This window comes from Apostichopus japonicus, chromosome 15, assembly GCF_037975245.1.
Source record: "Apostichopus japonicus isolate 1M-3 chromosome 15, ASM3797524v1, whole genome shotgun sequence".
NCBI classification, from domain to species: Eukaryota; Metazoa; Echinodermata; class Holothuroidea; order Aspidochirotida; family Stichopodidae; genus Apostichopus; species Apostichopus japonicus.
In genome coordinates this window covers 6,548,035-6,564,509 of record NC_092575.1, presented here as the reverse complement: position 1 = coordinate 6,564,509, position 16,475 = coordinate 6,548,035, and the positions used below count along the sequence as shown (strand labels likewise).

At 39.8% G+C, this 16,475-nt stretch overlaps 1 protein-coding gene across 1 annotated transcript; it reads left to right on the top strand.

Annotated features, from left to right (window-relative positions):
• Positions 1 to 212: 212 nt before the first annotated feature.
• On the top strand, positions 213 to 15,827 carry LOC139981593 (somatomedin-B and thrombospondin type-1 domain-containing protein-like). Its single transcript, XM_071994093.1, has 5 exons — positions 213 to 917; positions 11,867 to 12,058; positions 12,537 to 12,618; positions 13,126 to 13,220; positions 15,429 to 15,827. Exons 1-5 carry the CDS (start codon positions 677 to 679, stop codon positions 15,623 to 15,625), a joined length of 807 nt encoding a protein of 268 aa, XP_071850194.1. The 5' UTR covers positions 213 to 676; the 3' UTR covers positions 15,626 to 15,827.
• The last annotated feature ends 648 nt before the right edge of the window (positions 15,828 to 16,475 follow it).

Genomic DNA, 16,475 nt, shown 5'->3' with positions numbered 1-16,475 from the left:
AGATTTCTTATAAGAGTGTTTGTACACTGTTAGGCAATACAAAGGCCCACATATAAATATATACGATCTTACGAGGTGTGGCTATCAAAGTCTCAGTCAGCCAATCGGATAGCACGATCTGTCTGTCCGATGTGCTATCCTGGTGTCTATAACCAGTTGAAATGCGGATCGTTCAATTGACTATCCCGTCTCTCTGACGTCATTCAAAAGTTTACAGATTGCTCTGTGTACCAGCCTATAACGAGCGTCATCTCATTCTGTGGTTAAACGCAATATAGGACGAAAGTTTATATCACAATTGTGGAAATAACTGGCTATAATTTAACTCGTTAGCTTGTATCGTTGGAAGTTTTAATGGAATTACATGGATCTGTTTTCTTGTCTGAATATAATCCAATAAGAACGTGACAACTTTCAGTATTTTGAAGGTTTACATTTCAGTTTGGTTTACAGTTTTGTTTTCCCTAAATTTGAGTTGGAACCAGTGTATGAAAAGGAGCTGGCCGTTTCTTTGGGAAATTTTTTATTTCTTTATTTTGGTATCAATGTGAAATTGAGGAAAAGGTTGATCTGACTTATATAAAATCAGCGGTCTACTGTTGAGTGGGATTACATTTGAAATTAGATTTTGCTAGTGCGATTAATCGACTCGAGATTTGTTTTCTCACTGGAAGAGATGGAGGTTTGTATAGGTGTGCTCCTAGTGGTTGCTCTCTTTACAAATTTACTCGATTTTTCACATGGTTCGTGTATGTCCGGTGGGGCAGATGGAGGTCCACTTTGTTGTTTAGGAAAGGATAATGATTGCAACACGGACGGGTACCAAATCTCTGCTCGGAGCTACGGAAAATGTTATTGCGACACGACGTGTGTTCATACCCGAGACTGCTGCATGGATTACGAGGAGACTTGTCCAGGTAAACCAATAAAGGAAAGGAGGGTCAAGGGGAGAGGAGGAGAGGGGATGGGGCAGGGGCAGGTTCGTAGCCTTGTGGGCACCAATGATATAAGGAGGGGCACAATACTGAATTCGGGCCCTGTAACTTGCGGTGAAACAAATCCAGATGACCCCAACCGACAAGCTATAAAATCTGCTATATTAAAGGTTATGTAATATCATTGCTTAGGCCTATAGGCCATTTTGGATCTATACTATAGTGTGTATACGAACAGCACCATTAGCACGGTACTGCGCCTATATCATCGTTACAAAAGAGATATTGGGAAGTACAATATAGTTTGGGCTATAATAGGCACACATTATTCTTTATTGGGGCGGAGGAGAGGGGTGCCCTGTCTGGGTACGGGCCTGCTGAGGGGAGAGGGGGAAATAATAGATGCGTTGAAAGGGATTTACGTGGAAGGATCCTCCCATATGAACGAAAATGGTAAAATGTGTATGTTACGTCATCATTGTTTTAAAGCAGAAGTATACTACGCAGATATACACAGTGCTTAAATAACATCCCACGATAGTATACTGCTTGTTTTGCATATAATTGTGGATATGTTTGTAAATGTGAAAGATTCAATTAATTTAATTGAAGAAGAATCGGTTAGAAACGTGTAAACGTTTATATTTAGTGGTCATTGTCAATCGAAGTCGGTTCTTCTCTCTTCTGAAATAAAAAAAAAACATGCCAACAAAGCATGACGTCATCACACAGTCACTCTGTTGTTGTTCAGACATTCAGCGCTAGCTATCACTCTACACTGTGTTCTGTTCCGTTGGGGGGGGGGGTGGGGTGAGGGTGCACAAATCAAACCAACCTGATTATGCACCGATAACAATAACAATTAAACAGTTGAAAAGTACGAATCATTTTTCGACCAAACTGTCAAAACTCAACAGATCTTACGTGTAGACTAAAGGTATAGGCCTACATGTTTTTGTCCTAAGATCAACACACTTGGTGTTTATATCATAGTCCTCCACGCAATGACATAAGGCAGTACACGAAGGGAATGTTCTTTTTTAGATACACCCACGTGTTTATAACAACAATCCACAGAATGATGACACAAGTTGAACTTTGCTCAAAGGTGATAGGATCTATTCATACAACCGCCATTCATTCACACTGACATGTCTCCTTGCTGCAATTGTGTCGTGAAAAGAAAATCATATCCTTTGAATTGTTGGATCATTTCTTCTTTTCATATACTATTCCGTCTCATCTTATCTGATCTTCCCATGAAATGATTTTGAGTCTGAAAAAAAATGACTCCATCAAGTTTGGTTTTATTAGGCTGTACACTGTTTACGGAAGCCTTTAGGGAACACACAAAATGTTTCTTTTTGGATGTTATTATATATGTTTGACGCAGGGAGGGTTGACTGTGCCCCTCTGGTTCGACGAGTCTACATTTAACGGATTCATAACAATTGATAATATTTAATCATCGCGAATGGTTTACAAAAATAGTGCAATAGTTGAATTGAAATCTTGTGATTATAGGTGTGTCGTATTCATTTAAAGATAACGTAGTTCATTCATCCATGAATTGAACATAAAGGAAACATCGGGCGACAAGAAGATTAAGTTGATGAGATCTGAATTCAGTTTACCCAATGGTGTTTCTTGATCTTACTGTGACCGGCCCAACCGATTGATTTGAAAACCATATGCTCGCACAAACTGTAGATTTGGCGTCCCATATGTTAATTTTTCTCTGAAGTCGCCAGTTACGCAATCTTCAAGCGGTTACAACAGGGAGCCGGCAAGTCAGCGTGGTTATTCAATGCATGGCTTCGTTGCACAGTCAACATTTAAGTTGACACAATTGTTAGATATTTTACCGCCAGCCCCCCCCCACCCCTCCCATTTTAAGTCTCCCTTCAAAATAACGAAAACAAACCAGAAAACATACTCTGAATCTCTTATCGCTATTCTGAAATATTGTTAATTATATATGACGATGTACGTTTGGAGCATTTACCCCTATTATGACTCCCCCCCCCCCTAACGATGGGGAGGTTAATTTCAGGTTTTTATAGCAACGTTAACAGCATGCACCATTTAAGCAAGGTTTATTTTCAGTCAATGTTTGTTCAAACTTTGGTGATGTCTTGAACTTTTGTTTAAACGGAATGCAGAGCACTACAGAAGTGTTTCCTTATTTAATTCCAAAGCCCTGGTGATCTGTTTGGATAAACACTTGACATTTTGATAAATCAAACAGTAATTTCCATTTTCTCAGACTAATTTTGTTTCATTTTAATACGGTAAACTTGTTGATATTCTCGCTATATACCGTGGAAGCAGTCCAAAGTAAACAGAGGTTTTTTTTTAACTAAGATGAACGCCTCTAACTTGGATGGTTTCCCAGTTTATTACTCGAAAATTAGTTTACGAAGGAAGTTTCATATTTACAGTCACTCTTCTGTTGTTGAAGTTTATACTGACGAAATAAACAACATAAAAATGGCTGGTAGACTATGCCAGACAGATATATAAAAGCACACCAGGTGACCCTGGAAGCATTGAATAATACTCACATGATATACTGCCAAGTGTCCAAAAACATGAAAATAGTCACTGATACTATAGTAACTATGTATAGCAATGCTGTGTGACTTGTGGGGACACAACGGTACACATTGTGGACAGGGCTTCCCACGTACATTTGTACATTCTCTATAATTCCCTCTACTCGGCCTATTTTACGTAGAGGGTTGGGGTGGGGTGAGTGGGGTGGACAGACAATTTGGAACGGTTGTAGGAGCGTTGGGTTGTGGTGGGGTGGGGTAATTCGAGAACTCGTGAATCTGAGAGGGATGAGTACATATTAATTCGGGTGTGTGAGTGTATAGAAGTATAGTGTTTGACATGCCGTGGATGTATGTCCACAAAATATGTGTATATAGCCACTAATACAATCGGTGTGTAATAACCACATACAGTGTTCCCCTTAGGTCTAAGGGAGTCAATGTAATGATGGTGTAAGCATTATACAATAGTATGTCTCGATTTCAAGGTACATAAGGTAATGTCCTCCTATGCATTGGACAAATCTATCTTCGTTCCTTTTCTCTACTTATGAGATCCCTCATATCTGACCAGCGAATATAATAAATTGATAATAAGTTGATGATTCATCAGTTCGATCCGTGTCAATTAGGACTTTAGCACGAATCGTCTTTTAATACCTTTAGTTCTTCTTGTTATTTTTCTTTTGAACACGTGTGTGTTATCATATTTTCATTTCCTTACATATTTTCGTGACGTGTGGTCATCCATCATGGTAGGTCAGTTTTGTGGCTCAACTGTACAAACAGTATCGGACAGGTTTACACAACTACGAATTGCATAGTTATGTAAAGTTATAGGCCAACCTTTGGCGATAAAATACATCGTCATTCGGTGAATATTAACACCAACAGGATATGATAAAAGGGAGGAAGAAGGGTCCCAGACTATGAATGTATGAAATATTTGCAATTTACAATATATGTTAGTTAAATGCACACGAAACAAACGCTACGAGGGATGGAGGGAGGTGTGGGGGTGGGAGAGGGATGGGAAGGGGAATGGGTGACTGTTCATCCTTATACAAGTAAAGAAACACTGGTGCTAAACCTCCAAGGTCGTAAGTAAGATGACGTTCAAACTTGGTGTGTAGGTGCCTGACCATATGTACACTCGTGCCTGGGTGATTGGTGAGGTCATAGATCAAAGGTCAATTACCCCATGGAGAGCCAATATTGGGACAAATTTTAATATAGTACTTATGTAGTAGTTAAGGGTCGAGGTCAAAGGTCAACGTAGATCTATGCCGTCATAGAAGAGATGAGATCTGCAACTCCATGCCATCTTGTTTTGGTTGTTCTCTCGGGTTACTCATCTCGGACTCGGATTGTGCTGGACTCGGTCTCAACTCGGAATCTCGGAATTAAACTTGGTCATGGTCTTGTATCCGAAGGACTCGTTCTTGGGCTCGGATGTTTTGAACTCTACGAAAACAACACTGACAAAAGTACAATGACTTACTGGCGAGTATCCTAGATGGTAGTTCGATTCGTTCTTCGGGTTCTTGTCTAGGAATACAACTACATCGTAATTTGAAATTCACGACGTGAAGCCCTCGCCACGAACATTTTATCGATTTGAAGCCATCGTAATGTTTTGGTCTTAATATTCAACACAAACAAACAACTTTATTATATCCAATACGAGTTTATACGTCAACGCATTCGTACATGTACAACTATTAATCTCTTAGTTACTTCTCCATGATAGATGAATTCCAATGGTTTTCATATTGGCTGGAGAAGGCAGCATTTGAGAAAATATAGAACTTTTGGTCTCAGTGCGGAAGCGTTGAAAGTGTTACAACGTTATGCTCGAAGACGCCATATTTCTGACACAGAAAGAAAGTAAAATGACCCTATACGTATTTCGGATTTCGGATAAATTAATATATAAATAAGAGCTAAAAAGCCTGACGTTTCAATCCCTAGCAGGATATATTCTGTCACAGAGGCGAACTGCGACGAAAACAGTCAAAGGACACAATTATGTGAACCTTTAAAGTCGACAGTCTCTTCGTGGTATGACGTCAACCTTCCGCAAACAGTGCATGCTGTGTTCTATAGGAGGAGTAAATATATACTAAACATACTGGTTACAAGCTTTAACTATATGGTGCAGTATATAGTGCGTTACTACATGCGAGATGCATGTTGGGTAATCTAGGCTACATGAATAGCCCAATTCTCTATGATTTTGTTTCTTATTGTCTGTTTGCTGCAGTTGTTGTCGTGAATGTTTACGGTGTACTTTCACCTAATGAAACTTCCGCTGACACTTAATGCTCTCAGCGTGTTACTCTGTCTGTCAGTCGAATACTTATTACAGAAAAGGTTAACTACCCACTTCTATTCATAAGGCAACTAACTACCTGACTACCATGTGCCTACCATGTGCCTTTCAACTTTTCAGTCATCCATTGTTTTGGTGAAGGGGGGGGGGCGGGGGAACCGGCTTGGTGAGATGGGCTCTGAGATACATTCCCTAAGTCTGGGCTTAAGTTTGAGCCCGGGGAAATATGTACCGTAAAAAATAATGTAATCCCACCTCCAATTGGCATATATAGCCTAATATACTTAAACAGAAATGATGACTTCAAAAGAGATTTCCGTCACGGTGCGACCTGGCCCTCACACTCCACTGTTTTTTGGGGGGGGGGGCGGGGAGGGAATGGTGGAAGTTTTGGACATCTGAGTTACATGGGCTCCTTCCTATCTTAGCCTATAGGTTGAAGTATTCCACTCTAGAATGGTTCTAACTACTCATTCAACAATGCTGGCAGCGTTCTCATTTCACTGGTTATAATAGCTTCTGCGAATGGACCTTAAATAATAAGGATATAAATGATGAGGTCACATAGTTTGTTTCTCTCGCGATAACTTTGGCGGTTTAATAGCCTCTGTTACAGAGAATAATAACACATTTCGTTGCATCTTTCGCGGGTAGATCTTTCCGCACCCCTGACACTTGAAACATAAATTGTTTACATCCAGAAATGGGCTCTTAATGTTCCAGTTGAAAGACAAATGACGAATAATACTACTTGAACCTAACACTTGATGTCTAAATCTCAGATCGTGATAACAGACATTCTTGAAAGTCCAAGCTATGCCGGTATCGATGATATGTTTTCTTCTCAGGTAAAACAATGTTCTTCGCCCGAAGCGAATTTTTGTTCGGGAAGTTCAAGATCGGACTTTTCTTGTATACGACATTGAAAAGTGTTTAGTTTGACATACGAGGCGTCAGGGATGATCTTTGGCCGCCACGCGCGGGTATTTCTTACCGCTAGCTCCACACATACCGTTCTCGACCCCAGACTTCACTCCGACTGTGCTCGTCCTTCTTCATACCAATTTGTAAAGATAGTTAGTGTCGGGTCAGGTAGATCAGTAGGGGTCCCGCAGGGTTCTCAGCTACCACGACAAATCGAATTATGAAGGTCACCGTTATATTATGAAGCTTTACCAATGCTTCTCGGGGTGAAGAGACTTGAAAAAGTTTCATCATAGCTGGAGTACGTAGCGCAGGAGAATAACCAGAGTTGGCTTGTATTATCCGCATCGTGAGAAACGGAAAAAAAACCCCAACTTAATATCGTTGATCATGTTATACGCAGTTAGCTGCCACCAATATGTCACTTACGTGCCATGAGAGGCAAAGGAACTATGACGTAATCGTGAACAAATTACAATATTGTAAAGTAGTAAACACAGCTATACACTCGTACGCGGTAGGAAGAAACTCCACTCGTAATTGGACATACTAAGTTTGAACCAGGAAGCAACGAAAATGACTTTACCACCCGACCGCAGACAACAGACATCAGTATAGGTTCACTATTTATATGAGAATGTAGATACAGTTGTACAATCTTACGTTGCAGTGATCTATCAACAACCGGTCATCCTTCCCCGTCGCAGCCAAGCCCTTCCCACCCACGCCATGCTAGATGTACTTAGACATGACCTAATGAACATAAAATACAACTAACACCCTTCCCCCACCCCCTCTCCTAACCGGAAATGGTGGTACCAACAAACACGTGGTTCACAACTTTTCATACCACAGCCGGCCACGCCCCAGCGTCCTACATAACAACACAACTGGCTGCAGCGTATACGTATATAGATTTCTCAATACCTCTGACACAATACGAAAGTACTGTTGTGAAAACATAAATGGCATAACGGTTTCGAAGACGATACAACGAAAGATAGTCAAAAGGTGCTCAAAACAAGCTATAGAATAGCAGCGATTATTGAAGGACTGGCGCATTTCAGTTCTTCTCAAATTTGCAAAGGATGGATAAAGTAGATGCGAAGTCATCCCTTAACGATTAACAAAAGTAGATCCCGAGGCAACTCTAGAGTAAACTCAAGGAATAAGAGGCTTCGTTATGGTTCTCTAACTTTAACCTAGTTATTAAAAGAGCGTTTGCACGATTGTCGAGAATAGCTCCTTTTATCGGCTTTTAGTAACACCTTTGGTGAAAGGGACACGAGTCCTTCAAACTTCTAAATGGTCTAAATAAGGTTTAAAGGTGAGCAAACTACTCCTCCCCTCCTCCACAATGGATCAAAATGGATGACACAGCTATATGTGTATTAGATTTAGATGTTGGATGTCACAAGAAACGGCCGCTCTTTAAAAGCAGTTAGTTCTTGGAATGTTTCCAATCATTTATATAGCTCTTGTGACTTTTTCAGTATCCTTCTGTGTATCATTAGTGACAGAAACTGTTAATGTCTTCTTTCACATAGGTTTAGGGTATAACTTAAGAGTCTCGAATAGGGTTTAAAACATTCCATAATGCACATAGCCCTACATGCCTGAGGGTGATTTGCGTTTAGGATACAAATACAGATATAAGGAAACTGAGGTATGGCAGAATTATGTAAGAATTTATCCTCTGTTGATATTGATTGACAGTAGCAGTCCTCTAAAAGAAACCTAGTTTATGCTTCCCAATGATCCCTCGTCCACAGGGCCGAGGGAGGGGAGGATATATATATATATGCATATATATATATATATATATATATATATATATATATATATATATATATATATGGGTCACTTTTTGCTCAGGGACCTCGGAGGTGTTGTGTCCAGTTAATACTAACGAGAGAGTGGCAGAGTATACCGTTGGTCAAGCCTCATTCTTGATCTTACTCTCAAACCTCATGTTTTCCAGTCCCTTTCCTTCATTCCTCCGTGAAGTTCCCACAATGCCCTCCCCAACCCTTCCTTTCTCATCGCTTTCTCTCTTCTCAGCTCCATCATTCCATTCCCCTCTCTCCCGCCCTTCCAAATCTCCACCCCCCCCCCCCTCCATTACCACCCTCATCCCTTCCCTTCCCTTATTTCCCTCCCTTCCAAACCCTATAATCGAGATAACTAAACCCATGAGTTCAGTGTTCGGAATAAAGCAAACTTCATTTGTCCTCAAATACACCAACTGTTTTTCTGTAAACTTGTCAGTAATAAAAGTTACACGAATAGCCTAATTTACATTTACTGTATTACCAACGCTATTTTCAGGACACCACAATTTGACGGTGTGCCCACAAACAAGTATTTAACTTAGTTGAGATTAGAGACAGGTGTTACACTTTTTTCTTCTTCTTTTACTTTGAACGTGGGGTCATCAATTTACAAGTAAGAGATTATTTTCATCGACTAGACCTAGTCGAGCAATTATATATCTGCATGGGGGTGGTAAAAGTTGTAGGTTATTTATCAGGTTTGTCAAACGGTCTGTATCAAAATTGAGTAGCTACCTACATAATATCATAATTACACCTATATGCATGCGTGTAGGCTGTACTTATATTATACATGTGTAAGCCAGTATAAGTCGAGCTTGGGTTTAGTAATTGTGTTACTATAGTTACAAATGATCTCTTATAGGTGACCAAAGTCCCTTGGTTGTGTTTTTCACAAGACTTTATCTAAATTAATAACTGTTCAACATCAAAGTTCATTGAAATCGGTTATTTGGGTCTATTTATTCTAAGCATCTTCAATGCCGACACTGGATCGATCCACGTCACAGATTAGTTGCTTAAAAGAGACCAAAGTGAAACTGGCAAGAATCATGGTTTGAGAGTACCAAAATGCATCCACCTGCTAAAATGTCAACACAACTAATATAACAACAGTCTGATTACCAAGCAAATGTTGTCCGTAGCGGTCAAAATATTGGTTTTGAGTACAGGTGGCCATTTTAGCAGATCTAGCAAGTTTGTTCCACTATATACCAAGCAGGGTTACCTTCAAACCACGTTACTAAACAAGCTAAAGTACCCTGTTGGGTTCATTCAAAGATATTCGGTGATTTTAAAGCCTTGCGTCGTTCTTGGTGCATCGAGCTTTTTTGGGGGGAGGGTGGGTGGGGGTGGGGGTGACTTTGCATTGGATTACACCCACTGCCCCTGACCCTCTCGGTGTGTTTCTTCATTGGATCTTACGCGTTCATTCAGGGGTAAGAAGACGTACTACCCCCCCCCCCCCACCACATCCCCCTCCATAATCTTGATCACAACATTCTTCGCTCTGTAAATGGCGCGTAAACAACCTGTAAAATAGGATATTGAAAGTTCTTTGTAAATTTCTACAAATACTGGTTGCTATACGCTTTGATGAATGCCGAACTATAACCGACTACTGCTAAATTCCCCAAGCATGTAAGAACTTTACTTCGTATTTGTGTGCTACACGGAATGCTTTTGTAAATATGTTGATTAATTAGGAAAGAACTAATTTATTACCTTCAAACAACCATGTAGCCTATTTGGCACCCAGAAGTTTGAAACACAGTGGGGGAAGTACTTGTGAAATTTCGAACATAATTACAAAGTTGTAAAATTACCGTGCTCAACTTCGTGGTACAATCAAAAGTCTTAACCAAAAGCTTGCCAAATACCCCTCACATTTGTTGTTGTCTATATCTAGAACGGTACCAATGTTTAAAACTAATTTTAGTTCTTTGCAGATCGAAACAAACAAGGTATTGGGGGGGGGGGGGTCAAATATATGATTAACAAATGGTGGGAAACTTTGGAGGGTCGAACTTAAAATCGATAATATCGAGAAATAATATACATTTACTTATATTATTTTATATATTTATACTGTAAAATATAACTTGGACTGAAAATAAGCAGTTTCATTCTTACATGTAATACTTATGGAGAATTACATAGGATTTGACGTGTCTGTTAATATGTCTGACTGTCTGTCTGTGTATCTATACCACTCTTCCTCGTTATATCGTTTCTATTAAAAATACAGCTTCGAAAATAGAATTCAGAGAGAAGTATTTGTGTTCTAGCTCAACTGAAAATAATGAAATTTACAATAACGATGGCGCTATATAAGAAATATTGAATAATAGTATATGCATATATATTTATATATAGCTCGACGTGTATCGTACGGAGGTCACGAAAATAGGCCACATATTGTCCCCTTTCTCCCCTTGCGTGCTATGGAACCCCTGAATCTGAACTTCTTTAACCTTTGCTGCGATTTAAACTCTTGATAGCACAAATTATGAAATTATCATTCGTTGCATACATGCAAATTAATTAAATATCAGATCGTGACTTCATTTACTATCCATCAATTTTATCATCGGAAGGTTTTGATTTTGTAATTAGAAAACACCATTATTTTCCCCGGAAGTTTTAGTTTATAGTAGTTATCTTATAATCTTTGTGGTCCGGACTCCCCTATCTCTAAAAAGTTCTGAAATCATTGTTGAAAATGACAACCACATGCAGCACGCTAGGGGCGTTACCACGTTGTCACGATCCCAGCTTGAGAGGTTGTGCCATCTTCCAGACAAATCTGTTATCTGTTGTTAATTTATCAAGATAAGTGCGCGAGTGTGTTTTGGCTAAAAATGTGTTAAAAATTGTGGAGAATCTGCAAACTCACAGTTAGGCGATCAGGTGATTCAGGAAGACAGTTTGGATAGAGAAGTTTCTTGAATTATTCCTCAACGTAAATACAGATGCCCAAACATTGGTAGCAGACAGCTAGAGAAGGCTACATGATGATATGAATTCTGAGGTCGATTATTTGCAACGTTGTGACAGATAAGTCTGTATCATTCAAAAAATGGAACGTACTCGATTTGTTTGTACTTTTCTTTAATTTTTATCATTTCTTAGATATTTTTTTGGACTAGGCATATCAAGTCATTGTATAACTTCAAGAGTTAACAGGTCCCTCCTCCCGCCCCCCCCCCCCCGCCCCTTCTATCATTAAACATGATAACAACATGCATAATCCTCTAACTTCACCAATGTTGACTTTTCTGTTCCCAGCTGTGGATTGTGAAGTGTCTCCTTGGAGCTCATGGAGTGGGTGTAGCGAGAGGTGCGGAGAGGGCTACAGTGAGAGAAGGCGCTACGTTCTCACTGAAAATCAGAACGCAGGTGCAAAATGTCCCAAGCTCCGAGAGTTCAGAGGTTGCAAGGATTATCGTGGATGCGAGGTAGAAGATGCACCGGGAAACAGTGAGTCCTAAAGTGATTGGCTGTAGTAGTTTATATTTTATATTTGCATATATCTAGAGAGTGTATCCCTTTAAGCTAAATTGTCTAAGACTCCCCTCACCCCCCCCCACCCAAGAATAACATTGGGCCCTAAACACGTAGCTATACGCTCCTGAAACAAATGTTCTTATTATACAACGCATACGGGCTCTATTATAAAACAAGGAAAGGGTGCACTGGTATGCCATGATGCCCTATAGCCCTGGAGTGTAGTATATATATATAGACTGTTGCTGATTTGGCACGGGAGTAGATCGCGAGAGTAAGGTATATGTTACCGTAGAGATATTATAGATATTAACCAATCCATACGAGAAAGATGTGCACAATAATTATTTCAACATTTCAGGCAGCTAAATGGTTAGGGTTTGTACTATCAAAGATTGTTGCAAAGTTCAAATCTTATCTATACTTTATTATTTTGTTTATTATTTCACAGGTGTGGCAATGATTTTACCTTATAAATACAGTCAATCCAGGACAGGCCCACAGTGGGAACACCCAAAGGCGAGAGCACCAAGGTAATACCATCGGACTAACTATTCTTATTGTCCAAATATGGCAAACAATTGGTTTACTTCGTTATAAAAACTTTTCCCAGGCCCTTGAATTAAAATTTGCCTCTTGTCGAATGAAGGCAGATAAACTTCATGAAATGTATGTATGTATTTTAGATCCTCCCGCAAGCAGGGATTCGCGAAGAAACCTCATGCATCAAAGCCGCAAGCTGACCGAAGTCAGTCTCTTAGATTCACATTTAACGTCAATGATTATGAATTGTCAACAACTCTGTAACTGAACGACATACATTAATCTTGGAGTGACTCGAACCGGGGACCTATATGATTGGAAGGCACCGGCGTTAACCACTGAGCTAACACTCCTTTATGACCGATAATACTTTCTTCAATGCTGCTTTTCATGAAGTACTCCAACATTACCCTGTTTAACTGTTCCTACACAATAAAAAGTTGCTCTTTCTTATATAAATTATGTTATTTTTCTCTTTTTCGCTTTTATTGACATAGGTTTGATAATTATTGTGTTCACTTCAAGTTTAAGCGGTTTCATCCAACTTGCGAAACACCTGGTATAATTAACTGGACAACATCACTGAAGAAAGGTAGAGTACTGCATATTAAACGTACATTGTAGTAAAATTAATCAATTTTATTGATTCATTGATTTATTAAAGTAGCCATTCGTGGTTAGTCTTGCTTTGTTTCAGACTTTTTCACCAGCCCTATACTTAGTTTTACTCCAACCAAGGTTTATTCAAATCAAGGATACAAAATATCCAAATAAAACGCTGTCCTAGAATTTTCACCAAACGGACCCCTAAAGAAGCGTTAGAAGTATCCATGGGTCCATTTTCTATTCTAACCATCCCCGCCCCACCCCACCCCACCCCACCCCACCCCACCCCCCCCCCCTATAAGACAAAACGTTTGAAAATCTCTGACGGGCTTTATTATTTGAAAAGAAAATTGGCGATAGAAAAAATGATGAACTGTGATGTATATATGGGATTACCATCTACTGATCAAGGATCGAGATTAAAAATAAAAGCCCTCAAACACAAAAACTGCGTAAAGATATTAAATTTAAGATAAATCACGAATCAAAAGTGTTATCATGCAGACGATACTCCTATAGCGCCCTCTGTATATCTCCGTCACGCACACTGACGGATGCAACAGTATAATCGATGAGCCATAGCTTTTCTGTTTATGTGCAATATACAACACCAACATATGTATGCCGCTTTGTATTCAAAGGCAGGGGGGTGGTGGGGGGGGGGCATGTGTGAATATAGGTAGATGCCTAAGAACACTACACAAGTAGCATCCGCTTTCTTCGATTCCTGACAAGCAGAAGCCGCAACATATAACGATAGAATTCTATGCTATAGAAACTAATGACATTTGACTCCCATTTTTTTAACCAAAGAGGCAATGACCGCTAACGTTTCAGAAAGATAATTCTTACCACTTTTCACATGCGCTCTGGCCGATATAGACACTGCTGAAAGTCAAACGGAAAACTGAGAAATCTGAGAAGATTATCCGACAAGAAAAAAATATTCCTAACACCTGAAAGTGTAGTGATAACTGAATATAAGCAGAGAAGTGTAGGGTTAAGTACGGAAGTGGAAGATTTTGTTAGCAAAACCTGGCTACTGGATTACAACACCCCACATTTTCTTTCTCCCAAAACCTAACGAGTTTCTTCTAAACATAAATTATAGGGCACAAATAATGAGATGGTATATAGGTCCTATCAGTTGGTTTGAAATTTCGGCAAAACCCCGAGTCTCTGAAATTTAGAAGTTCGACCAATGTTCAGTTGTTCAGTTCAGTTCTATTTATACTAAATACTTAATTCTTTAAAATGTTACGTCACAAAAAATTCTTGTCCCGATATTGTTATCGGTCGCGCGTATTTGTGTACATTGTATATTCTTGTATTTTAGCTCAGCTGAAAGCTTTTCAGCTGAGAGATAGCGATCGTGCGATTCTGCCGAAATTCTACTTTTTTTGCCATCGTGTTTGAATGACTGCCATTTCGTCATTTTTCATTCGATTTGACTGAAATTTCGTCAGTGGTTTGTGTGAGTTAAGTTTCCATACCTTACACATTTGAAGATCATTTGAGGTCACGAGATTTTCTGGAAACGTAATGCTACTCCTTCTAGAGCGTTTGTCCAAATCTGCTGATATATTGTGGATAAAACGTTTGAATGGTGGTGAAACAAAGTTGTCCATGCAGGAAAAATATTTTTGTCGTCATGTGAGGGCCCAAAGTAGGGCCTTCGGTAGAGTTTTCAGTTCTGATGAAATATAGGCCACAGTTCGTATTCAATGATCATGAAGTTTGTTTATCAACTTTTTTAGTATTCATGCGTATGCGTAATATTGTGAGCAGCAAAATATCCAAACCTATAACGCATAATAGCGTGTGTGAAGTATGTGTATGTTTTGGTGTGAGTGTGTATGTGTGCGCTGCCTTTTTTTAACACCCATATCTCTAACAGTATATCATTGGCAACCCTTAAATCTTGGCATGTAGGTTGCCGATGTTAAACAACTTTTTCGAATATAAGCTTAGCTTAGCTTCTGCAGCGTTGCTTCACTCGTTTTTGATGGGTGGCGATGTGGGATACATTTCTCGCGTGGGTACGGATGTAAGGTGGGAGGATTCGGTGAGCGGCGGGGTGGGTGAAGGGGGGGGGGGGTGCTTCGCATGTATGACGGGGGTATGCAGGGGGAGGTTAGTTTTGATATTGAGTCAACCTTGCCCGCTGTAACATTCTTCTTTATTTTCTTAACAGGTTCGAAAGCTTGTGTAGAGTGTAGCAGGCCGGCATATGGTTCCTCTGGGATATGCAGCGGGGAAGGGATACAGAAACAAAAGACTCGATGGGCAGCCGTGGATATACAGGGATGCAGGGGTGTATGGCAGAGGACCTCCATAGAAAAGGATTGTAAATGTGGCGAAGAGAATGAAAACCGTTTCATCTTCGTATAGATACACCTGGGTTACTGATATATGGAAAGAAAAACACACATTGTGATAATTTGCAGTGTTTACGAACGACGCGGCACAAGAGCTGAGAAAGGAAAGGAAAGGTCAATGAACTCTTGAACTATAACGCAGTGTGCAATCATGCATATTCATATTTACTGTATGCGTATATTCATAACACAGTTTCCTTTTAACATGTTTTATTCAGTAAGAAGTAAAGTTTAAACAAAAAAAGTACGTCGAAGAAGGAGAGGGAAATCTGTTTGAGAACAAGCCGTGGTCTGGTCAGGAAGGAGAAAACTGTGATCAAGTTGGCGTTGCTATAGGGAGTCATCCAGTGAGTACGTCACCTTCTGAATGGAAGCTTTGCATATCACACAACGTCAGCCTACGGACGATACCATTAAATATTAGACTCCTTACACCTCCTCAGTCCACTCCACCCCTACCTGCTATACATATACCAACTAAACCACATCAATTTCGAAATTTTCTTTGAAGTTCCGGTTGCAACCAAAAATATATGCATTGGGTATATGTAAACCATCGAGACGTTAGAGATGAAAACTATAATACGTTATTATTAATTCAGGGATTTTACGGTAAATTCTTTTACATCTATATACTCTAAAAGCAAATGCCAAAAGGGGAGATGTTACTTATGGTACTAACCCCCCGCCCCCCCCTCCGACCCCATCCCCCTATCGCTTAACTGTCTAATGGTAAATGGTGAATCTGGACTGAAGCAACGGATACAATTGGCTAGTGATATTTTTATGTGTGTGCTTTGTATGTGTACTATTTTATGGACACATATGCTCTGTATCTCTTCACATCAGCAACCACCCACATC

Excerpts from the sequence above, each read along its gene's own strand:
- LOC139981593 (XM_071994093.1), top strand. The coding sequence starts at position 677 with ATGGAGGTTTGTATAGGTGTGCTCCTAGTGGTTGCTCTCTTTACAAAT. Across the intron at positions 12,059-12,536 it reads AGAAGATGCACCGGGAAACA|GTGTGGCAATGATTTTACCT; the intron begins GTGAGTCCTAAA and ends ATTATTTCACAG. Across the intron at positions 12,619-13,125 it reads CCAAAGGCGAGAGCACCAAG|GTTTGATAATTATTGTGTTC; the intron begins GTAATACCATCG and ends TTATTGACATAG.